The sequence below is a fragment of the Pagrus major genome, chromosome 12, assembly GCF_040436345.1.
Source record: "Pagrus major chromosome 12, Pma_NU_1.0".
Lineage (NCBI taxonomy): Eukaryota > Metazoa > Chordata > Actinopteri > Spariformes > Sparidae > Pagrus > Pagrus major.
The window spans coordinates 24,906,561-24,933,680 of record NC_133226.1 but is presented as its reverse complement, the minus strand read 5'-3'; the positions used below and the strand labels follow the sequence as shown (position 1 = coordinate 24,933,680).

Sequence of the window (27,120 nt, the reverse complement as noted above, 5' to 3'; positions counted from 1 at the left end):
GAGAGATTGTTAGGAGGATGGGAGAGAGACACTGAAGGAAAGGAGGAGAGAGAGAGACATTAAAGGGGCGCTCCAGAGATTTATTAACACTCCTTCATAAAGTTGGACGGCTTGCAAGAGAGAGATTAAAAAAAGAATCATCGCAATCTGTTCAGGAGAGGCCGAGATATCCTGACTTCTCTTTCCTAGCATGTGAAAACAGAAACACTGCAGCCTACATTTCCCATCATGCACTTCAACAGCATCTTTTCATCAGACCAGTGTTTTCTCAAACTTTTTCACGCCTTGCACCACTTGTTCACGCCTGAATCCAAAATCTCCACCCTCTGGACTTGCGGACTGAGACCTCCTGGACCGGACAGTCGTACATACCGTGACGCGTTCACTGTCATCACATCAAGTCTGCGAGTGCGTGAGACTGCGAGGAAAACATAAGCCACTGATACACGGACCTAAAGACTACAATAATAAAAATGAACAGTCTATACTTCTAAATATTTCTGTATTATCATGTGGTTCTGTATTTTTTCTTGCTACACGATTCAAGTAACGTTATAATAAAAAATGGTTTCACCCATTCATAAAAATAGTCCACTTGCGGGATGGATGATCTATTCAGCTTAATCTTTTGTGCTAATGCTGCCAACGTTAGCGGGTGTTGGCATTCATTCTCGCTTCACTGTCGTTAACTTCAGTTTCATCAGAAAATATCACACCAATCATCAGAGGATGTGTTATGTTATGGAAGCTGGTGTTCAGGAAGTGACATAATTAATTTGACTCTCTGACAGCAACATTCACTCCCACTTCACGCTTTAATTGTTCCTGTCTGTGGAGGTGTCAAAGTAAGCAGGAGAGACCGTCTGAAAATGTGCGCCATTATTGCCGTATGTAAACAATTATCACGTCTCGTCACGACACCTTTTGTCCCGGGATGTCCTCGCACAAGTACACTCCTGCCTTCAAGGCCTTAAACAAATACAGAAGACCAGTGGGAGAGTGATGCAAGACCAGTTAACACTCAGCCACACATGAATAAAGCTAAAGTTCTTAATTTGTGGTGATGCAGACTTTACAAAGTTTAAGTCTCCAAACATAAAATGAGAATATTCAAGTGGTTTTGTTTGATAATGATCCTCAAGAGCTACAGAAGACATTACACAATGGTTTTTACAGGCGAAGTGTAGACCTCTGTGTCTAGTAACACATTTTGACATGATAAATTGGTGGCGCTCCCCTTTAAATATAATTAAAAAACACAGTCTTATAATTTACAAGACAAAACAACAACACAGTCTCACTTTTTATTGGTAAAAATATAACAATTTCAACTCTGTAAAACATGTAAAAATCACAATTATTACCAGTTCATGAAGCACATTAATTAATTCTTCCCAGTGTTTAAAATATACAGTGAATATGCAGTAGTACAGACAGGTGACAAATTAAGAGGAACACGTGGAGAAATGAGCGCAGGTTCTTCCATACATGACATTAGAGCTCACTGTGGCCTTCACAGCCAACAGATCACAGAAAGTTCTGGGGTTTCATTAGTTGGTTCTTACAAACCTTGTGAAGATTCCAGGGTGTGATTAGGCAGTAATTAACAATCATTTAGACTGTTCTATGGTTTCTTTAGTTGGTTCTAGCAATCTTCAAGGTTGTTCTAGGGTTTTTGAGCCACTAATTAGCAATCATTTAAAGATCTCTAGGGTTCCTTTAGCTGGTTCTACCAATCCTCGAGGAGGTTCTAGGGTTTTTAATGCAGTTTTGGCAATCATTTAGAATGTTTTAGTGTTCTTCGAGTTGGTTCAAGGGATCATTTAGGAAGTGTTTTCGTTCTAAATATAATTTTGGGAGGTTCTGTGGTTCCTTTACTTGGTTCTCGTGATCCTTTAGGCTCTTTCAGTGGTTGCGGTAATCATTGAGGAGGCTCTAGTGTCATCTAGGGTTCTGTGTGGTGGTCCTAAAAAACATTTAAGGTGTTCTAGGGACCCTTTTACAAGGTTCTAGGATTCTTCAGGGTTATATGGGTTCTCTAGGCAGTTTCAGCAATCATTCAGAATGTTCTAGGGTTTCTTTAGTTGGTTCTACCATTCTTTTAGGAAGTTCTGGGAATATTTTATGGTTTTAGGACCATTTAGGATGTTCTAGGGATCTTTAAGGGGGTCTAGTGATCATTTTGGATCTCTATGTGTCAGCAGCAATTCCCTGACGGTTCTAGGGTTCCTTTAGGTGGCCCTAACGTTCCTTTAGGATCTTTAGGTAGTTTGTGCGATTCCCACACTATGTGCTATTGTTTCCTTAAAACATCCCTTTTGGAGCTTCTGAGGTTACTTTAGGCAGTTCTTGCAGTTGTTTAGGATCTTTCCATGGTTCTAGTGATCATTTAGGAACATCTAGGTGGCCTTCTTGTGATTTTAGGGATTCTGTAGATGGTTGAACACCTATGTTCTGGAGGCTCCTGCAAAAACAACACCTCACTGAGACACTGTATGTTGTTTTTTCCCTTCATTTGTCACCTATCGTTACCATATGATACAGGAACAGTCCTTATAAATACATATATTGCAATCCATGACCTTTAAAATGTGAATTCAGTATAAAAATATGACATTTCTATCATTAAAATCAGTGTTGTAATATTTTTTTTATCGCTCTGTTGAGGAAAGTTCAACCCGTCTGGAGGAGGAGGGTCAGAAGTCATCAAACAGGTCCTCGGCTGCTGAACTTGCTGCTGCAGCATCTGTGGCGCGCTGGGGAGTCTGCTGCTTACTGGATCCTGCAGGGGGGTCGGTCCTGTACGACACACACACACACACACACACCACACACACACGAAAGAAAGAGAGAGAGGGAGGGAACAGGTCAGTGGGCTAATGAAGCTGGTTTACAGGAGAGTTTTCCTGTTGAGACGGGAAGTGTATCATGTGGCCCATAAGACTAGAAACACATGGGCAGCTTTTATACCTGCGTGTAGATATGTAGGTGTGTGTGTTTGTGTGTGTGTGTGTGTGTAATTGCAGCAGCTCCCCCACCTTAAGTGGTCTACATCAAATGCTGGACTCGACTACCTGCGTGTTTTACCACGTCGACGCTCGTGTTCTCCTCCAGAAGCTCATATATTCTGCCTTCACTTGATTGCAACACCGTGTGATGTTTGGGGGTCAGGAAACACAATTTCAGACATAAATAGGATGAAGGAAGGATCAGGGATGCACAGTGGGTAGCAGAGAAAAGAGGACAAGAGAGGATCAAGGGAGAGAAACTGAGAGGGAAAACAAATGTAGGCCAACTGGTCAACAGTAGTTTATCCTCAGGGGCTGCTGCTTTAAAATGACTCACATTTTCAGATTTAAAGGGATAATTCTGGGAAAATGTGCTTATTAGAGACTAGCTGGCGAAAATGTAATGCTTTTTAAGACCTTTTCAGGATAATCTTTTTCACCTAATTTCAGACTGATTTCTTGACTAAACATCTTTTTCTAATTCAAGCATTGCATGTAAGTATAAAGATCAGTAGTGTATGAGTGCTCTCGTGCAGAGGAAGGTTTTTATGTAGGAATATAGTTATTCAAGTGAGTTATGTTTATCTACATTTTGGCTATGCTTAAGTACAAGTACAAAGGAAAGGAAAGTATTGATTCAGTGGTAGATTTAAAGATTTTGATCATCAGAAATGTGGACTTCCACACGGAAGAGTTTGACTAATTTTGATTAAACTATGTTTTTAAGATGGATAAATGAAGTGAGATATAATATTTTGGCAATTAAGACCTCACAAAATCATATTAAGACAGATGACATTTTAAAGACTTGCAGACACCATGGTTGAACATAGTTGAGCATTTAGGAGATAAAAGAGGGTGAATACTGGATTACGATTCATTACTTGGACCCAAACATGAGTGATCCTGTTGCGCTGTATCTGTTGGATGTATAAATGGGAACCTGTTTAGTCTTATTATTCTCTATTAGATATTGATACTGACGGAGGTTTTCGTCTGTACTCGGATGCACAACCTCCTCTACTGTCTCCATGTTTGTTGTCAAGAACTCTTGACTGCTGCATAGAAGTATGCGGGCAGTTACAATTAATTGTTTGAGATGGACGCATCCATTTACGTACGAAAAGGAAGCATAAATGGGCCTTTAGATTATATAACTTACCGTATCAACTTTATACGCTGATGACATGCCAATGTTGTGTTCACAGCTTATTTCTGCTGCCCACTAGTGCAATAGAAACATTGAGCTACCGCTACAAGTCATAGATAATTTAGTTGAACATAAAGCCATGGGAGACAAAAGCGGATATTGATTGAAGTAAAAAATGGGCAGATTGTATCAGGTCAATAAAACACAACCTCAGTGGAGGCAGGTAACTGAATTTCCCCTTCTGTAAACCATCCAACATGGTCGACCCCTCACCTCTGGCCTTACTGCACATGTGTTCGACTGATGGATCTAAATCCAAGTTGATCTGAGGACCACCAACAATCCAGAGAAACATCTCAAGATTTAAGTCCCGAGAACTTCAGAAAACATGAACACAAGATTCTCCTTCCAATCCAGCCCCGCTGTAACGACGATTAGCCAAATGGGAACGAGAAGAAAAGACCGGTGTGAGAAAGGAGAAGCGAGGGGAGGCCCTGAGCTTGTTTAAATCATTACCAACTGTATGACAAACACTGCAGCGCTGCTGGAACCAGTTAAGAGGAAACAAGAGACGTGTTCACTGGAGAGGGGGAGCTGTTCCACGTTGCCACGGAGGACCACCGGAGACACGAACACATGGCGGAGGGGGACGTGACGAGAGCGGTTTCAACCCTTAGAGGTGAGGTTAAGCTCAGGCACTGGGCGCACAGGAGCCCCCACACAGAGCCGGTCTGGTGACATACCAGAGCTGCAGCATGCACACCAATTATGTGCTCGTTTGTAGCTCGAGAAACTAAACAGAGGTTCGGTTTGGAGCGAGCTGGGCTAAAGGATTAGTTTTGTCTAAATGAGAGAAATTAAAGCTGAAGTTGTGTCATTTAAAGGTTCAGTGCACCAAATTACAACAAAAAAAAATCTGTTTTTACTTAATTCTTGTGGTATGTCCACGCAGATAGTGTTACACAGGTTTGTAAATATTTGTCTCAGAGATATCTACTTCACCACTGTACAAGAGTTGAATTTCAGATTTGGAATAAACTAAACAGCAATACCTCTGACCAGATACAGCATTTGTTACATCAAGTCAATTCATGTAAATTTTTATTTATAAAGTCCAAAATTGCGAATAACAATCCCTCAGGAGACTTTAAGCAGTGTTGTTCAAAGTACTGAAAAGTTATAGTTGAGTAAAAGTAAAGATATCAGATTAAAGTATTACTTTGGTACAAGTGAAAGTCACCAGTACAAATAGTACTTGAGTAAAAAGTCTTAAAAGTATCTGATATTAAATGTACTTAACTATCAAAAGTCTGAGTTAAAGTAAATGCTACATATATTTACATGTATGTATTTTCTATATGTTAGGGACCAACTGATGAATCCGATTGTCACAATCAGCGGGGTCTGAGGCCGGAAATCGTTGGATTGCCACCTCCGGTTGGAGGGTGAGATCCTGCCTCAAGTGAAGGAGTTTAAGTATCTCTGGGTCTTGTTCACTAGTGCATGGTGATCCACTGAGATTTCACGAGGATAGTCTTTAAAGGCCTCCAGTATTTCTCAATATTAAAAGAGAAACATCATAAAGTAAACAATTTGTAAAGCAAACCCATCTGATTTATCTTGTGACCCTTTTAAGACCGTCCACAGGGAAAAGCTGTTTCATCATGGATTCTTTCCTCTGACTACAAGCAGAAACACTCATTAACTCCATTTATATCTTATTCAAATAGTATAGATTTTACAGCTGACTTGGATCATGTCAGAGGGCCACAGCTTAAACAACAAACTATAAAACATCTCAGTATAATGCCCAACAAGGCCGTACCAGTCCCATGTCTTGTAGTGATTATCTGTGATGGCTAGGAGCAATGTTTGATAGCTTACAGAACCAGTCCGCATGTGAAAGAGGAAGAGAGTGTGCAAGTGTGTTTCACTGTAAGTGTCTTTTCATGGGAAAACAGTCCTCTGAGTACACAAACACTTACATCTCACGGACGTGTTAACAGGAACTACAATGAGTCAAAAATGAGACTCCGAAGATCAAAAGAACCAGCTGTTTGATAGAAATCAAAGCTTTTTTAATTTTCTACAGAAGTGCTCAACCTAGAGGAACCTAAAGAGACTTGTTCTGTTAAAGAAACAGTTTTAACACCTCTCCTTTTAAGAGTGAGATGAGAAGATGGATATGGATCTCATGTAGGAAATGGAGTGTGAACACGGTTAGCTTGGCTTCGCATGAAGACTGGAATAATCAGTTGGATGCATCTTTAATCCGTCAACAAACAGAAATGTAAAAAAGCAGTTTTTACTGGAACTATTTCTTGATGAATAACACTGTTTATCCATCTGCTCGGTACTTTTGTTCGGAAAGTCCACTTCATTTTTTCCGTAGAAACGTTGTGTGACTCACAGTTGGAGCGATCCTTCAACTAGCGGGAAATGAAACTCTCTTGGTTGAATCGTCCAGTACAAAAAAATTAACAGCTGCTTCAGAAAATATCTGGTTATTTTGATAAAAAGTCAAAAGGTACAAGAAGCCTGAGGACATAAAAAACTTAAGGGGAAATGAAGTTGCATTTCAGCAACAGGACATCCGATCACAGATCTATGAGTACTGGCAGCTGCAGGCGTTGTTTAGATGTGACGACCAGCGAGAGAAGCGACTGTTTGTATAACAACAACAAGGGCGGCTCCTCAAGAGGTTAGCATAGCTGCTACAGCATCAGTTTTATCACAACTGGAGAGGAGAAGAGCAATGAACGAAACCGGAAGTTCGCCAGCTCGATCAGCAGAAGTCTCTACTGGCCACACAACATGGAAGATCAGGGTATTTTCATACCTGGGAAGTCAATCTTTTTATGCTTCAAAGCGTCACTGAGCAGCTCTCATAGGAAAGAACTGGGCTCCACCTCCAAGGCTGTGTCCAGATTGAATGTAACACCCTTGTTCACACTTCTGACTGACTTCCTCTCCATAGAAATGGCATTTATGGCTCAGGGATACTACGGATGTATAGCAGTGAGGAACCAAACACAAATTCTCAGAAATGAAATTGAAAAAATTATAACTGGTGGCCAGAATATAACCCAACATGACAGTTAACTTAGCCAAGACAGTCCTGCATTTCTGTGTTCAGTAACACACAGTTAAAACGCTTCCAGAACCAGCGGCCCGGTTCATAACTTTATCCAAACAATCTTCTCATCTCACTCTCAAAAAACAAGCAAACAAATATAAGCCCATTTCTTATAATGTTGAGCAATTCCTTTAATTAGTCATCCTCGTCTTCTGTTCATGTGGCTTTCATTTAATTCTCTTCTCTCCCTTCATTTCCTGCTCCTCCTCCTCCTCCTCCTCATCTCTATCCTCTCTGTGGACGACCTGCATGCAGAAAAACATGGAGGTAACAGAGGAAGGTGAATGGGTTGAGTAGTGATGGAAATGGAAAAAACAATAGTTGGGTGTAGGACTGCCAACAGCCCTGAACCCCCCACATTAACAGGCACCTCTCAGACAAAAGCCTCTCCTCTGCAGCCGCTGTTTGCCAGCTCAGAGGGGGAGCAGCGATCAAACATGGAGCCAGCTCCAGCTGCTCATCAGCTCACTGCTGCAGTCAGAGCTGGTAATAAGCCTCGGTAATGGGCATCACTACCGACTACTGACAGCAGCTGGGGATGGATGGCACCACTTACGGCCATCTGCATGTGGCACAGCTTACAGTGGCTGGCAGTCAGACGAGCTTGGACTCAGTTTATTCACCCTCTGTTGGAAGGCTACAGAAACAACGTCAGATTGAGACATGTCTTTGGAATATTTTCTAAATGGCCACGTCCAAAAAGAAACTGGCACATGAGCGATATGGGAACAAGAGCGCTGGTATTGTGAGGTTTTGGATGTGGACTCTGACTGACTTTGAGTGTAGATACAGAGACTATAGACACAGAGACACATAACACAGAGGAGTGTGAGGAGATGAAGAGAAGGAGAGAAAAAGAAGAAAGTTGCATAATTGTTTCTTTTTGTCCAGTCACTGACTTTGGCTCCTCAGTTCAAGTCCTGGACCTCTCTTAGAAATCCCCCCGCTGCACTGTGTTCAGACCTGAGAATAATGGCATTCACCAATATCCAACAAATTAAAAGCCTGGTTCATTTTCTCTGTTTAACCCTGGTGGCATTGAGGTTTTCAGATATCTATCCGCAAGATTTCTCCAGCCTGGATCCAAAGACCTGAATCACCACACACACAACCAAATAATTCAGTGATTCAAATAAGTCTTGAGTGGGATAATATACATTTTTTTTTACCTGTGGCTGTAATAAAGCAATAACACCAGGTGCGACTACATGCGACAGTACATACAAACAGCAGAAACATGCAGCTTTAAAAACTAAGGGTGCTCCGATCAGGATTTTTGAGGCCAATCGCCGATCACTGGAAGCAGTATCTGTCAATACCGATCACCAATCAGAAGATGTTTCACAACTTTATTGTCATCTACAGTTGTGAGTTATTAATGGCATAGTAAAAACACCATTAAAATCAGTCAGAGCCCCCTCAGTAAAAACTTTCTGTGCAAACTCTGCCAGGTGAACTAGCATAACAAAAATCAACAATTATGCACAGTCATTTCACAGAAAAGCACAGAAAGTCCACAGATCAACAATCAATTGGCTAGCTTTGTCACCAGAAGAAATAAGTTTGATGATTGATGTGCAGAGCAAACAACGGTCCACGATAGCTAAAAAAACAGTTGTTCTGCCTCTCTCCCTTTTTCTGTCTGTGTGTGCCTGAGGGTAATCATCGAATAGTTCTCAGTGACTATTGAATACCATTTTTGCCTGAAATGCCCGTCCCTAGTCTGGTGCTGTTCTCATTGACGGCTATTGCTGCACTTTGACAAACAATTCGTTTTTACTTTTATGTTTTTTAAGCCGTTTGAGAGAAAGATGCCAATCCACGAGTGATTAATGAGTGGACAGTCTCCGTTCCGTCTACACCTCTCATCTTCTGGCAACCGCAAATGCTTTAAAGAGAAACAAAGTGAGAGAGAGATGTTTTCTGATACGACATCCGCCTTTTTAACCCACTGACTGTGATATTGAAGGTAGCCCGTCTGAAGAGATAGTTGATTTTTGAGGCTTATTCTCAGATTGTCAAATACTTGGTGGCTCTGATCCGATATAACCCTAAATAGTTTCGTTGGTTCAATTCCAAACATTTGACCTGATGCTGCCTCCTGATGTTTTCCACACACTCATTAGTGGAGCAGTGTGTTCACATAAAGGCCACAGTGGAAAAGGTCTTTTCTCCCGAGGCTACCTCGAGTCTGCTCATCCCCAGCTGGTCTGCCTAAAGCCGAGGCAGCATGTGTTTGTGTGCTTAAAGAGATAAAAACAGATAGAAAGGACCAGCAGCACAAATCATAAACCTGCAGGCCAGCGCTGTTCTTTTATCACCAATAAACTCTGAGAGCGCTGAATTTGATATTCCCTCTCAGAGGAATGTTGTAAATGTGATAACGCCCTAAAGGTGTACAGCTGGCCGTTCTATCTGGACGTAACAGAGGGGGGACAGGAGTGGAAACTGCTGCTACAAGAGCTCGGACATTCGAACAAGGTCACTCTGCTGCTGCTGCTCCTCTTCTTCTCCAGTGAGCTCTGCAGCATCACATGTCATATATGTGGCCAAGTGTTTCAGCGCCCACCACCAGACATCCACTCGCTAAGTTGTCCTCTGTGGATCTTTGCGTGTTCGTATCTGTCCGCGTCGCTCCTCACATTCCTTCAGATATTTACAGACTGTGTTGTGGTCAATCAGCGGTTTACAACCGACCGCTGCCATTCGAACGAGATAAGCTTTGCTGCCACTTCAGTTTTGTTTATACTTCTCGTACAACCTGGGGGGCAACCTCCAAACATCTGAATGTGCAGGCCCAAAGAGAGCCGCTGCAGATTGGGGTGTAATTACCCAACATAAAGCAGATCACTGACGGGGAACTTTTATGATGTTTGATTTTCCCATTCAAGGGGGCGAGAGGAGAGGGAAGAGGGGGGAGGAGGGGGAGGCACAGGAGAGATGAGACAACAGAGAGACGTCATAACAAACATGAACATCTTTACGTCTTCTGTATTTTTACTCCACAGTAAAGAAGGGAGGTGTATTTTAACGTCGACTTGTAACAATAAAGTAGATTTAAATAGATTAAATGTGTGTTTTTGCGTCTTATTTTTGGCTGGAGGTGTCACACCCTGGTTACATGAACAAATATGACAAATTTACTAGCTACAGAGCCAGTAAACGGCTCAGAGAGACATTAACTGAAACCACAAAGGAGGGGACTATTATGTAGGAGGAACTACTTTTCACTCATCGGCAAAACAAACTACGGCAACACAAACTCTAAATGCGGCAGCCATAAATGATAACACAAGTTTTGGCTGTAACACAGGGCAGTCATGTACCTCTTTCTCTGGGAAGTCTGTGGGCTCGGTCTTTTAACCGCAGGTTCGGGGGCCCCGAGGTGACGAAAGCGCCGCTTGCGACAGGGGGCCACGTCTGTGATGTCCTTCAGGCTGTCGTCCGATGGGCTCGCAGCAGAGGACTCTGAGGGGAACATGAGCCAGTCAGGTTTCTGTGTAAAATGTTATCCTCAAAGCGAGACAGACAATTTTTAATTACAGTATAATCTTCATTAAGTTCATGATCTCACAGCAAAAGACACAAAACTGCCGTCTGTCTCTGGTGACAGAGGGGAGAGGAAACCTTCATGTTTCCTGCTCAGGATGAAAAAAGAAAAGTCCTTCATTCAAATGTTTCTTAAGTAAAAGTACTGAAGTATTCGTATCAAAATGTACTTAAGGAATTTAAAGTACTGATTAGTAACTTTTATTACTGCATCCTGTGTTTTTGCAGTTTTTCTCTTCCTCTGCTTCCATTAGGGGGAAAGATTCTTTTAAAAAAATGTTTTCTCAAAATTTGCCAACATTTTCTGATGCAATACTTCAACATGAGCATAAAAATATGGTCAAGGAAACATGGCTAATGACATTATCAGCTGTTTCAAGTTTGAGAAAGTAACACTATCTTCAGAGCCACAAAGAAGACATTATACAGCTGTTTTATCTGCCTAGTACCACCCTCTGTTTCATGACAAATAAACTGATCTCCACCTGAATTCGCTGTGGTTGAAATGGGGTTATGCACTTCCAGGTGTGCAGTGAAAGAATTTGAAGACATACCAACACCAGATAACCAGTTCCCTCTCCAACATTCGAGATGTGATTTTTTTTTTGTACTGTCTGAGTCTAAGAGATGGCAGCCGGCATCTCGCCAACATCTGCTCGTGACTCCTCTGCTCTGCTGTCTGACTCTGCTGTCATCACCTCTCCTCTCTCCCTCTGTCCTTAAATGTAGGAATACCGGGAACACGTGTGTGGAACAACAGAGGCAGATGGCTCTCCACCCGCAAATCAGCACGTTCTCCAGGGATCAAAGAGCAGAGGAACACGGTGACTGAAGGCAGGAAGACGATGGTGGAAAATATGGAAACATCCTTGAAATTACGTGTTCTTAATGTCTTACATTAATCGCTGCTGATACATTTCTCTCTGTTCAGTTTGGTGAATGGTTTCCACATCGTCTTGCCCGTTTTATATGAATATACTGACTCGAAAAAAGTCTGTAAAAGCTGATTGTTAAACTCAATGACCCGAACGAACACAAAGCAGCAGAAGCAAGTAAAAGCACAACAAAGTCGACAGGTGTCAGCTGTTTCTTTTCCCTTTGATCCCTTTTTATGGTATTCTCTACTGTTTAGTCAAACATTTAATTAATTTGCAATATGTTGTTGAAATATGTCTTGCACTTTGTATTTACAATAGATTAAATGTGTAATGTGAAATGTCAGCTGCAGTGACAAACTCGCAGAGAAATATCACCAACTCTGCAGCTCTACAGAGGGTGTTAGTGTCTTTCAGCTAATTTTTTTGGTTTTACAGTCAGCGGCTTTACTGTTTTGATTTCATTGACCTCGTTTCCAGCAGTCGGCAGCTGTCTGCAGAGAACAATCTCAGAAATTTGACAGAAGACAGAGTTAGATACTAGCTGCTGAACACAGTGGAGCATTTAGCAGCTAACGAGCCATGTTATTATTATTTCGAGAGTTTGTGGAGACCAGAACAATTATTATATTTAGTATTTCATTCATTGGGTAAAATGCTTTTGTTGCTCTGAGTCTGCTGGGTGTCCAACAAACAAATCTATCTGTTTTAGAAGGCGAAAATATGCCTGTTATGTGTTTACAAATTGTTTGTGCTACTTCCAAGTAGTAAAAGAAATGAATCACATTAACGCTAAGTGGACATACGAAGGTGGTTATCAACTCTGTAAGTCAACCCAGGTTTTCATCATCTAGCCATGAGCATGTTCACACAAAAGGGGAGGTGTGTGCAGCATCTGACCAATCACAAACATGTCCTCCATTAGATTAATGTATTGCTTAGATGTATTCTTATGCTGCGTGTGCCAATTTTAGCCGTATTATTTCAGCTGCAAACCCAGTGTACAAGTGACATCTTAATTGTTTTAAAAATCTGTTTGGTCAGTAGAAAATAAAACAATTATTTCATGCTGTTAGTGCACAAAGGAACAAAAAGGGCAAAGAAATTAATTTTCCATTACTTTTTACCAGGTGGGACGATTAAAAAGGTCTTTACAGACATACACTTACTTCACCATCGTGGGCTGAGGGACAAACTGACACCAACAATAGATTGTTTTGTGCTGTGGATCAAAACTGTGACCATTCAAGTAGCAGCAGCCACACAAAACCCGAAACTAATTTCCTGAAACTTCCCTGGTTCTATCTGTTGGTCCTGACTGGCAACACGCTGCCGTCTGAGTCACTGTCGTGGCAACAGAAACAACACAGATCCTGCAAGCTTTTCCTCATCAGACGGAGGGAATGGGGACACCTCAGACGAACCCAACCTGGCTTCTGACGATTTGTGAGAAAGTGGAAAAATCTGGGGCGTAAACAGCTGAGAGGAGGACGAAAACTCCCCTAGAAAACCCCTCACAGTTCCATGATAGGTAACTTATGTTCTGCTCAAATCAATCTTAGTGTAACACACACCTACAGGACATACATCCAATCTCCTGCTGGTGGCACATTAATCATATCCAGGCCTTCTGGGAACACGAGTCTGGAGGCTGATGAAGTGTAACGTCAACATTAGAGGCTGTATGCATTTAAAGGTGTTTTGGTATGTCAGTTCACGGAGGCCCACGACTCTGCATTACATAACTCCTCAGTGATGTCATGGTTAGTTTCTCAAAAAGTCTCAGCGAAGGTGCAAAAACACACTCAGCTCCCATGACAACAGCTCCCAAAAATATCATATATACTAAATGTCAAAAATACGAAACAACATATTGTGTTTTTTTGGTAACCGTGTGTCTGAACTTATGTTGTGAAGTAAAGAGTTACAGCTCTGCTCTCTGTTTCAAGCATGTCTACCATTTGCCCTCGCCAGGTGTTTTCCAACACCTGCAACTGCAATTTACCGCCTTGTGATGTAATGTTGACCTACCCGTTCAAGTGAGGGAATTAAGTACTTTCTGTAGATGATCCATTAGAGTTGCTGCCTGAGAACTCACTCCATAACTGTCATAACTGTAATTTAAAGTAATTTGACATCGTAGACACACTTTTGCCCACAACTAATGTTACAGGACTGGAGAGTTTCTACGTGGAGCCGCTGGTGATGCTGATTAGGAGCACGTTAAGGGGATTGAGGCTTCGCTGACAGAGATCTTACCACGGGTTGATGAAGTGGAGGCTGCGGCTGATTGCTCTTCCTCGGGCTCCTCGTCGGTACTACCTCCATATTCATCCTCCTCCTGACCTGCTGTTCGGTCTGATTTTACTGGATCTTCATTTTTCTGTCCGTTAGAACTCCTACAACAGAGACCAGAGAGTGCACATAAAGGAAACCGGCAACAAAAACAACACTGAGTAATTCATTGACTACCTAGAAAAGTTTAGATGTTTTAATTGTCATTATTTTTACTAGTAAGATGTTTTGTAAAATATCTAGTTGAAGTTGAAGCACGTAATGAGTTATAAGTTAAAGTATGAGTTCAAGGTCCAGTTTGTAGGATTAATTGGCATTTAGTGGTGTGATTGAAGGCTGCAACCAACAAATTATCCCTCGCCTACGATGGCTGCTAAATTCAGAATTTAATCATTTACAGGAGGGGTGTAATATCTGGAGAATTTCTCTCTTTTTTTTAAAGGAGATTCACAGTTTGGTTAGTTAAAGAACTGAAGCACTAAATGCCGTACTGTACCTTGTCTCCTGGAGGTTTGTGACAGTTTCCTGTAGACTGCGGATCTTTGCTTTCTTCTCATTCAGGACCAGGACAAACCGAGAGTACAGCTCTGCCTCTAGGTCTTCTTTACCACCAGCATAACGCTTCAGTCTGAAACACACAGAGAAACACACAAGTCTTAAAATCTTCTTCTTCTTCTTCACTATATTAGCTTTCATCCAATGTCATGAAAAGTACACAAATATTTCATTCTAGCAACACAACACCACCACTGCTGATCAGTGATGGATGGCGCAGTCGAGGGAGTGATTACGAGCCATGAATCATACAAGGTGATTGGCGTGGGCATTAACTTCAAAGCAGTTCTTGTCTTTCAACAATAAGATTCAAATATTATGTTGATTATGTTGTTTAATTCTGATGATTAAAGCGTAAATCTGATATTTCTAAATGTATCAGTCAGTCAACAAATCCCAGGAACACACTGAAACCAACAAATGGACGAATGAATCTACTAGCAAATGTGTGTATGACAGCCTGATATATCTGCTTGTTCTGGTGTGAGTTTTGGAGATATCACCCATAGAGATGTCTGCCTTCTCTCTAATATAATGGAAACACATGGCACTATGTGCATAAAGCGGCAAAAAAATACATTTGAAAAACTCAGCAGCAATGTCTCTTTCCACAAATCATGATCCGGTTACTCAAGATAATCCACAGACTTTGCTGTGAGCAGTTTCATGGAGGAACTATTTTCTTTTTTTTACCGAACTACACCCACCAATCGTATCACTGTGCAGAAGGAAGCATGCATCTATTCATGGACAAGAAGCGGAAGAAGCAGCGTGGGATGTAAACATTAATGGAGTCCTCCTCGGCTGAGCTGTAACATTAGCTAGCTTAGTTAGTCGAGCTGGCTAGTCTCTCATCCATGAGTAGATACACGCTTCCTTCTGCGCAGAGATAGAGAAAGAAAATTGCTCTGACATGAAACTGCTCACCACAAAGTCTGTGGATTATCTTAAGGAACCGGGTCATGATTTCTGGAATGAGACATTGCTGTTGACTCATCAAGCGCTGATATCTCCAAACAGCTCAGCAGCTCACACCGAAACAATCTGGATGGATTATTATAGCACTACAGGTAAGACATAGGAAAAACATATATGTTTGATTTTGAGGGTGAACTGTCCCTTTAAAGATTTACATCCGAACCAACGAGCTTGGAGCAGAGAACCATGGACAGGAAGGCAGAAATAAACGCACTAAAAAGTTGGTTTTGGGCGTTTTCATGGAATTTTTTGACAGAAACACATACGTATATGTAACAACGTCTGCTTTATCCTTCACATTTATGATTGAGGTGAACTATATGTTGAGCCATGTGAATCACAGGGGCCCCTCTGACTCTGACGGGTGTGATGAACTCACATTGACGCCGCTGTGACATCAGTTCATGGCTCAAAGTGACGTACAGCTGCAGGCAGACGGCCCCTCCCCACACAGTGATACATGAGTTGGGTAATAACTCAGTAGGAACCCTGTGATGGATTCAAGGGGAACTGAAACTTTTAACCTTTATGTGTGGTAGTGTAACCTGCAGGGTTCCCACAAAGTTAAAATGTCTTCATGTAACCTGTTTCACCACGAACCAAACTGTGTCCGAGGCACCAAATATCAAAACATTTAAAATACTGCAAGTGTAAAATCGTGTATTTCCTGATTTTAATCTTTTTTTGTTGTTGTATTCAGGCAAAGTTTGCATGTTCTGTAAGCTATTTTATTGAGTGGCCTCTTAGTGAAAAGATCTTCTGCACCTCTTCAATCATATGGTTGGTAAGAAAAATCCACATCTGGAAAGCATGTTAGAAAAAAAATGATGTACCCAGAGTACTTCAGTCGATTAGTTACATCCCATCACTTGGAATAAAGGTTTAGTCAGCAAAGTAAGTTATCAGAACCAGGATAATTTCCACTGACAAACCCAAATTGTTAAATTTTCCCAACTTTTACTGAGAAATTATGAAACACCTTCACTTTTCCGATGTGGAAATCTTCCCCTTCCCTGCCTGGTTTTGGTTTTGGTTCTGAGCAGTGGAAACTCTGGTCGTTCTGTGTTTTGTGTGTATGTTTACTCTGTAGTGATGCGCTGCTGCTCTCGTCTCAGTCTTTGGTTCTCCTCCTCTAGTTTCTGGTTGTGGTGCTCCAGTGTGTTTCCCCTATGCAGACTGTGGATCAGTAACTCTCTCACTGCCTCCGCCGGCTCAGGGACGGCCTTCAGCAAAACAGAACCCAACCGGAACTGAAGAGAGAAATCAGACAACACTGAAACATCAGTCTTCTGCCATATGTCCACAGCTTTTCACCACATTATATCTGTATATAAGTGTATGAGAAATATTGATTAGCACAGCTTTAAGTCCATACAATTGTTATAGACTCAAAGCGTTACATCTTTCTTTTTGGCCTGGTCACTGTCACATAAGTTCAGCTGTCACCTGGGAAACAAAGTTTTCCCTCAAATACGGCTCTGCCATGTTTACACACGGATAAGAGACCCGAGCAGCGACAATCACTGCTGACCTCTCGGACCATCAGCTCCCTAAATAACTGACCTTTACTGGGGGAGACGCAGCTGTGTGTCTGCAGGTGTGTGTGTGTCTGTACTGACTGGATAAGAAAAGAGATAAAACTTAACAGAGGTAAGCCGCAGTTTTTAAACTTAACTGGTCAAAGTGTAGACTGTAGGTCATTTGCATTACTGTAAAATATCCTGCCTCTGTTACATATATTATCTGAATTTCTATTTTTCTAATGTCGGTAACGCTCAAGTGCATGTTGGAATATTTCAGTTTGGACCCAAGTAGTGGATCAAACAACAGAGCAACAGACAGATGGTCCCATTTTTCACGTCACTGACTGAGATATTCGATAATTGTACTCTGCTGAGGTGACGACGCGTCATAATGTGATAGAAACCAACTGTTTATGTCTCTCCATCTCATCTTTCCTCCAGCTCTCACGTATTCCCACCCTCTGTGTTTCCTTTCGGGTAAATTACAAGCGTCTAATATTTGCCAGCTATTACTTCAGCGCCTCTTAGAAAAAGTTAAGTAAATAACCTCAGACTAAAATACTGCTCGCAGTGGAAATACCTCTTCTAAGCTCTTCTGGCAAACACTTCCAGTTGTTGCCTCATTGTATACACTCAGTCGGTATTAAGCACTCAATGTCTACAAGTTAAGCAGAAACAAGAACTTCAGCTGCTCATATTAAGGACCTGAGTTATAAAGCTACTGGTCAGAGCTCGGTGTTGTTGACTGGGTCTGAGACACACCGGTGAGTTGGCTGGACCGTGTTGGCTGAAACACTGTTGATGTGGGCAAAGGTTCCTCATGTCGTCATAGAGACGCTACTGTTTCAAAAGCTGTTTCTGACTCACTGATTCAAACTAATTAACCGCGGGACACTTTCATTTGGGGAGAGACCTCTGAGAGCGACCCCACCTATTCTAAATTTACTGCCCGAGTGGGAGAAATGTTGGCGTTGACACAGAGCTAGTGAATGTTAAAGTCATTAATATAACAGTATGTTTAGAGAATACATATTTATCAATACAGAAAAGTGAGTTTGAACTTGCATCCTTTGAGCTTGTTAAGTTGAACTCAGGAGTCCAAAACTCCAGACAGGAGGACTCACGACGGAAAAATGACTTGCTGGCATCAGTTCAGCTGGACTCTGGCGTTCAGATGGAAGGTAAAGATCTATAATTTTTTATTAAACTGTGTTTAGATCTGTATGTTTAATAAGAAGCCAAGCGTCCACAGAGGCAGCGCTGTTATACAACATCGAGTCTCCAAAACAAACCTATGGGCTCGATCTTATGCCCAGCGCAAAGTGGTTATAAACTTGACAGGACAGAGAAAACTCTCCAGAGGAAACAGGAAATAAATACTTTTAGACAGGCTGTATATGAAGGGAAATGCATGCTGGGATACCTGTATACCTCTAGTTTACACAAACAATTAGCACATATTATAGATATCGTTTTTATATATGCTGTATTTGCTCTGTATATTCATTATCAACTTATTAAAGACAAATACACTTTTAGTTTTCATTTTCTGAAAATGAGCACTTGAGTTTTGTTTTGATTCATTTTCAGTTTGAGTCACAGTTTCCTGTTAATATGTGCAAAAGTCAAAGAACTTTTTTTTTTTAAATTTAAAACATGTGTTAACCTTCACAACAGCAGACAACCTGCAGCAGCAACACACTTCCTTGATGGCTCCTGTACAAGCTTCATTCATCGTTTACCAACACAGATCGAAACTTAGGGTCCACTGGCATTAAAATATGAAATTGAAAGAAGTTTGTTTTCCAAGTAATATGAAAGTAATTTTATTTTAGTTTTATTTAGTTTTGCTCAGTGTTTCATTTCACATTGTCGTTAAAGTTTCATTTTTGTTAATCTATTTGTTCCTCCAGTAACCACTTTCCATGGAGAAACACTCATGTTGTTTATCATCTCTTGGGGAAGCTGCTCTGGTGCTGATCTGATGTTCACTTACTATTTGTGCCAAGCAGGATTTCATAACAGGGCCTGTTGTACATCATGTTCAACTTGCTGAAAAAAGTTTCACATATCAGGGTCACCTGAACTGCAGGCTCAAGTTTGAGAGGGCAGATATTTGACGCTGAGGACCAACTTCATCGAGCATCTTTAAAAAGAAGACCTGTAAAATCTTGCTCCACTGTATACAATTTCATATCTAAATGTTTTAGGACTTGATTGTAGGGATGGGAGATCTGGCCAAAAAACTAATATCACCATTTAATCAACTGCAATCAAGATCCACAATCTAAATTGCGATTTTTCCCAATTTTGAAACGCCCCATAGACTAATAGCCAGACTAGAACTAGAAGTTAATCGTCCAATCAGCAGTTGGCTGCATTCCTCTTTTAGTTTGTTTATGTAGTAAAGTGCTTATTAATAAATGTACTCATGGTGAACATTATCCACCTTAGTCCGAGCCCCCATGATACTTGAACCAGCATTTTTTCATGGTAAAATGACGCTTATCCTCTTTCTTAGAGTGATTGGCACAGTGTCTCATTCATTCATTCATGAAGATCTAGGTTAGCGTCTTTCTTAAGTGAATCCTACTAACACTTTTATTGTTGCTTAGCCCACTTAGCTAACACTTCTGAAGCCTTGAAAGTGCCACTGGTACATCACTTACATCAGTGGTACATCAGTTATTACGAGATACGCTAGTTAACCCATAATCATTTCCCAAATAACCTCCCCAGGAAATTGTGGGTACCTGCTAAACATCAGCATGTCAGCATTGTCATTGTGCGCATGTTAACACAGAAGTTAGCATTTAGCTCAAAGCACCACTGTGCCTAAGTACAGCCTCACAAAGCTGCTAGCATGGCTGAAGATCCTGTAGTATTGTTTAAGAGTATACTGTGGTTTATACCTTGATTTGTCCTATAGTTTGTGTGTTCTTGTTCTTTTATGCTCAATGAGTTAAAGATCTCACACTAAAGATGTTTTCTGTTCTGTTCAAATTAAAGGATTTGCTGAGAAATGCACAATTATGCGTTTATGGCGTCACTGTGACCATCTGATGATGATTATACCACACAATACAGTATCGGCTGTGGGAATAAGACTTTAAATCTATTCAAGTCAATAATAGAAAACATCTGTGAAACACAAACCAAATGTCACCACAGAAGGACAAGTCTCACACATTTCTCTCTGAAACACTGCTGAAAGTCAGCCGAACAAGCTGACAACGTGCATGAGCACAAAACACACACATACGTTTGGTATGCTAACCACCGCAGGTAACACCTGTACATGTGTGTGAGCGTCCCACTTCTGGGCTCTTTAGGGTGTTTTGTAGCGTTGAACAGGACCGGCGATTAGAGGGGGAATGACCAGGCATTAGACTGAAGCCTTTCATTATGACTCATAACTTTACGACAGATGGCTTACTGTTTTTTATTTTTATGTTGAGCAAGAGAAACCCTCGGACACCTCCGATGACGCATCCCAGCACACTTCTGTAAATCGTCTGCTTGTAACTCTCATTTTTTAAAAAGAGAAGCATCGATTCATTTCCTCTGTGCTGCAACGGGCACACTTTTTCCATTCTCTCATAACTACCATGGCAACAAAGGTTTTGTGTCTACATCATGAATGAGTGTGTTCACACAACTGACCCCTGAACAGGGATTATTCAGTCAATTGCTAAACCGATCACGCTGCTCATCTGCCTCCCATCCTGTGTTCTCACCAGCTGAGGAGGAAGTACTCAGAGCCTTTACTTAAATAAAAGTTCTAATACCACACTGCGAAAATACTGCATTGTAAATGTTACGGAGAAGTATGTAAGTGTAATCAGGAAAGTGTACAAAGCCGCTGCTCAGCTGATCAGAACTGGTCCGTTCATGAGGAGAGAGTCAGGTGCAGAGTCAGACCTTTTGCAGGAATAAACACCTGAAGTCACATCAGATTCTGCTCTGATCTGGAGCCATTTGCCAACAGGAGGAGAGCTCAGAGACTACTGTTAATTTGGGGGATTAAAAAGTGGATTTATCTTCACTCCTGTTTATCAACCTGACTGCAGCAGTGATCTGCAGAGGTCACTTCACTTGTTGGGTGTGTACGTTCTGTAATGTTGACTGCTGACTGGAGCTGGAGGGGAAATGTACTTTACTTCATGAGCAACATTACAGAGAGGAAAGGGGAACAAGGAGAGAAAGAACCAGAGACTCCGGTGAGTGCTGAGTTGAGTGACAGGTTTATCCGAATTCAAACACACGGACACACACAGCCTCGTTGTGTGTGTCTGTGTCCATTAAACAACCTCCATGCGGACGGAAATCTATCTAGCGTGACTCAAGCACAAGGTAATGGGTACGTTTTATTCACACAACGTCTGGTCTCGGTTGCCGACTTCTTTCCTCACTCTCTGACTCTCTCCTGGAAGTTACAGAAAACTTTAAGATGACAGTACAACTGGAGCTGGGAAAAGACAACATGTAGAGCCAATAATGCATTATAATAGGCAAATTTATAACCCTAAAACTCAATTAAAAATGTAACCGCTGATCTGTGAACAGTTTGCTGCGAGGATTAGCTGTAAAGGTTACATTGATTTGTGACGTGCAGATGATTTGAACCACGTGAATAAATACAGCAGCCTGTTCTGTGAGTCTCTTAAAGGCCAACCACTCATCTGAAGCAGATTACACAACGTGTCCGTCCTCACGTGATTATTTCTGGTTGTTATTGTATCAGGTCAGGTGATGCAACACTGCAAGAATCACGTGAAGCGACCACTCATTGTCTGAAATAACATTAACATTTCACACTCTATTCATCACTTCCTCAGTTCAGTCAGGAGATCAGAACGAGCTCGGTGCTCTCTATCTGGAGCTTTTAAACATCAGACGTAGATTAATTAAGTAGAGGTGACACCGTTATCGACACAGGGCTGACGTCATGTGAACCATCAACAGCTCTGAAGAGCGCTTTAATGTCAACAATCAACTTACATTCTCACTGATAAAAGTTGCGAAGTCAAAACAGACGGCCACTTTGTGAAATTAACCTTCTGACTCGTCTGCCGGGAGAGAGGAGCGTTTAAATAAACACACTCACTCCTCCATGTGAGCTCATACATCAGCTGCTCATCACACTGAGATACTGTGAAGACTAACGAGGGTGGTTTCACTCACAGAGATGTCCTTCTGAACCTTCTCGTACGCCAGTGTGACCGTGGAGCTGTGGTCGGGTGGAGACGGCGTCAGGCTGAAGCTGTAAGTGATGGAGTTTTCCGTCTCGGTCAGCGCCTGCTGGAGGTCCTGGATGTACTTCTCTGTCTGCATCTCCAGCTCCTCTGCCTCACCACGCACTGCTGCCTCGCTCACTGCAAAGTCAGAATAATACACAACAATTAAGATTAATACAGAGTTAAACCCTTTAATCCAGCAGTAAATATATAGTAGCATAAATACTTAGCATTAGCGCAGTTCCAGTACTGATCCTAACAATTCCCATACCTACTGATGAGGATAAGAGATGGATGGAAAGTCTTGTGTTTTCCACACCTGAGAGAAACTAATAAATCTTCCTCTGAGTGTAAATGTCCGAGCAGCCGAAAAGGTCAACGATGGCACGCTCCAAAATGTCCCCAGGTGAAGTGAGAAAGGTGTGTGTGTGTGTGTGGTCAAACAGGTGAGGTCTAGGTGAAGTATCAGGTGAGCATAAATCTGTCAGGTCAGACGTGTTAAATGTGACACAACAGGCCGAGAGGTCACGCCGGGTGACATTTTTACCATCTCCTCTCCAAGCATCCTGTCCATCAGTCAGCAGCAACTGGAAGCCTGAACCTAAGCCCCGCCCACTCCAGTCCACACGCAGGAAGTAGGAGGAGTCGGGCTCTGATGGGACGTGGACTTCACGCACTGACATGTGCATCCCTGCAGATACACAAAACAACACAAAGTTGGAGGACTGCTCGATTGATTCATTGATTATTTTTGACTCAGAGGAAGTTGGAAGGACTTCACAGAATATTATCTAGAAAATAACTAATTATCAATGTGCAAACTGATGATTAAAGGCATTTCTTCTTCCGTTTCTGTTCAACCGTGGGAGCAGAAATGACTCCAGTTCCACCATAATGAAGATTTATGAAACAGAATCAGGCGTACTTGCAGTTTTAATAATTAGTGTCTGTATATTTCTGTCATTGTGCATTGTACTGTGTAAACACAGATTAAGTTAGTGGCTCACACTGTGGACAAGGCAAAGAGCCAGAGGACAGAAACAAAGCTGAATGAGTGAGATTTATGTAGGGAAAATAAAACAAACAAGGGTTTGCTGATTGAATTAAAATTAAACTTGGATCCTTTTTTTATTATTTGCTTCTTTCATTGTTAATGATTGATTAAATAAATGTGGGACACACCAGAAAAAGTATGTAAACCACTGTCATCAAGTCATTAATCTCAAGTGAGTTTAATACAACTGGCCAGAGATGTATTGTTAGACCAGAAACAGTCACCATGAGTGTAACATGTCAGTTCATATAATAAAATGAACCTTGCAGGACATTTATAAAACTGGGAGAATTCTTTTAAATGCTGGTCTACAACATATAGATGGCATCACATCGGACAACAAGATAATAAGAGTCCAGAGTTTCTGTAGCAGAAGCCTCCTGCATCAGGAAGGCAGAGCTGATCACCCAAAGAGCATCTGAGACCTCTAATAAACCGTGAAAACAGGTTTGAAACAGGTCAGACGTTTCCTTGCATGAAGAAAGTGAGAGTTAAATGTCTCATCAGGCAGGTTTATGTCACTTTCTGTAAAATAAAAAGCTTCTTTTTTCTTATTTAAAGTATTTGTAATGAGCGCACTGCTTCACATTTAACCCAAGCAGTAAAATACTTAAACACAGGCTGTTCTGACTGACAGGGTAACAGTCCTGATTGCTGGAGGTGTGTCAGACCTGGTGGAGACCTGTCAGGACTCCCACAGCTGCTCTTACATCATTTTCCTGGCATGTATCACGGCCTGTTGTTCACATGCCAGCCAGCACTTCACCTTCGCTCACCGTGGCTGCAACTTTCTTGCAAAACAGCCACTAACAGAAGGGAAAAAAACCCTCGTGAATATGGTTCTGGTTTTACAGCAGCTACTTTGACATGCTGTGAGTTTATCTGTGCAGCAGCAGCTGCAGGGGGTCCAGCTATTGTTTTATAAAGAGAATGAAAGACATATTGAAGCTCCGAAGGGAAAATGGATCTGTAAACCATCAGAGACCGCATAAGGCTTGGCCAGGAGAAAACTAGAAGCCCCCACAAGAGAAAAACACACAAGGCCGGTCTGTTATAGAGCTGCTAACAGGGCTGGCACATGGTGAGCGGCATGGGGATACACTATGTTCATAAACCCCTTTAAAAAATCTGATTGAGCAGATGGATTTTTTGGAAATTGATCACGAAATTTACCTCCTCTGAACAGAAATGATCAAACCATAGCTTTGCAACTGTAAGAAGGACTGTTTTGTATCCGTCCACATGTTGAAGCAGTATTCACGGAGCTGAAACAAAAGTGCATTTGTCCGCTTTAACATATGCACTAACGTTAGCGTGTCTGGCTAACTAACTAACCGGGAGAAGACATCGCTAACTAGCTAGGGACCTACAGGAGCAATCTAGCATTACTTAAGTTAGCGCACAATTAGCTAACTACGTTAATTTGTAAGGTAACAGATGATGTTAGAAAAAACCTAATTCAGGACTGGAATGATTAACGACCGATTAAAGTTTACCAGATCAGAAATGAGGCTAACATTTGCCACCATTACAATTTATCAGCACCAGCTAACATTTTTGGAAAAATGGACCACCATCAGCTAAAAATGAAAAGCTCTTATCTTTGAATGGCTTTAATTTGAACACTGTGTAGCTAGTTGATATTGGTTTGTACTTTTACTTTAATTTACTGTATTTTATCTTATTTTTATAACTGCTACAGCATTGTAATGTCTGAACACTAACATCAACCACATCTCGTGTTCTTCATCAGCAAGTTGATGCTTATTTTGTTATAGTATAATATTGGAACTGGATTGTTTTAATTAGCATTTCATTGTCTGTCCACTTCACTGAAATATGCACAGACCTAATGCCAGACTGAGGGTTATGTAATTGTTAAACAGCAGTTTTCCTTGCTGCCGTTTGGTCATGTAATGACCAAAGTGAAAATGATTAGTCCAGCTCCATCCAACCATGTCATCACAGCTCTGTAAGCACTGTAATGAACTAATACACAACCTCTCATTAGGTGTAAGTACAGGCTCAGCGGAGTGAAGCAGAGAAACTCACACCTCAGTTAGCTGGATACTAATGACCAACCACAGCAGCATGCTAACATCCTAACACACGTTTGAGCAGAGCACAACAGCAGCCTCAGCTTTAACAACATCCTTCTAACACCTGCTTCGGGACTAAATACATGCAAAGTCCGAGGAACTTCTCATTTGAGAAAGGAGATACTGGAAAGTGTCATTTCTTGCATTTAAAGACAGGAATGACAGGAAACTAACTCATACAACCTTCATATGCTATTATTAAACTCAACAGATGGTAATTATCTGAACAACTGATTCCAGTATTTTTAAACACGATAGCAGCATGGCTCTATGAACCACAATGTTGACCTGTTGGTCAGTTGGTCCACCACTTTGCTCCACACAAATATCTCAAAAAGTTTTCGATAAACTGCAAGAAAATTATGAAGGTCTCAAGACAGTGAGCCTGACTCACTTTAGTGATCCTCTAACTTTTACCTTTGTGGCTCAGAGTGGAATATCTCAATAACTTCTTTGTTAATAAGCAAAATGTATGAATGAATATACCTGAACAATAAAGACATTGAATTATTTTTTGATGGACTGATTAAACAATTAGTCTCTAGTCCGTTCAATTGGCAAAACGTTAATTTGGCAACTATTTTTGATAAATATTGAAGTCATTCTTTCACGCAAATATGAGGATATGCTGCTTTTCCTTTTAAATGTGTTAAGTATTTTAATGTATTTGTAATAATTGGTTTGGTGAAGGTGTCACTTGGGCTCTGGGTGATTGTGACAGGCTTGTATTTCTCACTATTTTCAGATTTTTTTTACAAACCAAACAATCAATCAGTTAATGGAGAAAATAATCATAAGTTGCAGTCCTGTACAAAATAGTCCAAATGAGCTCCACCTAAACTAACTGCAACAGTAAAATCCTGTTTTTACATTAAAGCATGAGTCAGAATAATCTAATGTTATCATGTATGATAGTATAACAGTCACAGGGGACATTTGTCTGCTCTACTTAACACTTTTTACACTGTGCTTTACAGTTTTAGTTTAAAGTAGTTTTACTAATGTAAAGGACCTGAATGCTTCCTCCACCACTGCTGTCAGCTTGTAGCTAAAGCTAACCCTCATTTCATTAAATGTCTAGAAGTATTATGGGGCTGGGTGTGACTTTCTTTCCGTACTGAACCTCGGATGACAACAGAAAAAGGAAAATATCCCTCACTGTGAGTTATGAATGATGCAGCCCAGTGTTAGCTAGCTAGCTAGCTAGCTAGCTGTTAGCCTCTGAGCTTCGCTGGATGTAAACACAGACTGAAGCTCCGACACGTGATGAGACGAGCAGATAAAAACCTCGGTAACTCCTCCGACAACAGACAACGTGATAGTTTGAATCTTACCGACAGCTTCACCGTGTCCGCCCGACGGCTTGTTTAATGGAGTAAATCTTATGTTTGGTTGTTGTGTAGATTGAGAGAGCTGCACCCGGCGAGTCGGCTCCTACGTCATCACCAAGCGACACAGCTGCTCAAATTAAAATAACAAGTCGCAGAGCGAGGATATCAATATGCAGTGTTGGAGCAAGTACTATACACAGTGTAGTGTATAGTGTATAGTTTAAATTCAAATAATATAATTTGCATCATCCTAAAATGGGACAAATAAGATCCACCTGTGTTTATTACTTTTTACAGCTTCTTCTATTTTCTATGAGTATTTATTATGAA

The 27,120-nt window shown here is 41.2% G+C and overlaps 1 protein-coding gene across 1 annotated transcript; it reads right to left on the bottom strand.

Moving 5' to 3' along the window:
* Positions 1 to 1,291: 1,291 nt before the first annotated feature.
* On the bottom strand, positions 1,292 to 26,872 carry xrcc4 (X-ray repair complementing defective repair in Chinese hamster cells 4). The gene is made up of 8 exons (XM_073477384.1): positions 26,794 to 26,872; positions 22,854 to 22,997; positions 22,254 to 22,444; positions 16,630 to 16,796; positions 14,510 to 14,641; positions 13,978 to 14,117; positions 10,621 to 10,762; positions 1,292 to 2,799 (listed from the first exon to the last, which is right to left on the bottom strand). Exons 2-8 carry the CDS (start codon positions 22,993 to 22,995, stop codon positions 2,697 to 2,699), a joined length of 1,017 nt encoding a protein of 338 aa, XP_073333485.1. The 5' UTR covers positions 22,996 to 22,997; positions 26,794 to 26,872; the 3' UTR covers positions 1,292 to 2,696.
* Between the last annotated feature and the right edge of the window lie 248 nt (positions 26,873 to 27,120).

Bases quoted from the DNA above. Each gene is read 5' to 3' on its own strand.
- xrcc4 (XM_073477384.1), bottom strand. From the start codon at position 22,995: ATGCACATGTCAGTGCGTGAAGTCCACGTCCCATCAGAGCCCGACTCC. The intron at 14,642-16,629 runs GTAAACATACAC...TGTGTGTTTCAG, and splicing joins CAGCAGCGCATCACTACAGA to ACTGAAGCGTTATGCTGGTG. The intron at 2,800-10,620 runs GTACATGACTGC...TGTGTCGTACAG, and splicing joins CAGACTTCCCAGAGAAAGAG to GACCGACCCCCCTGCAGGAT.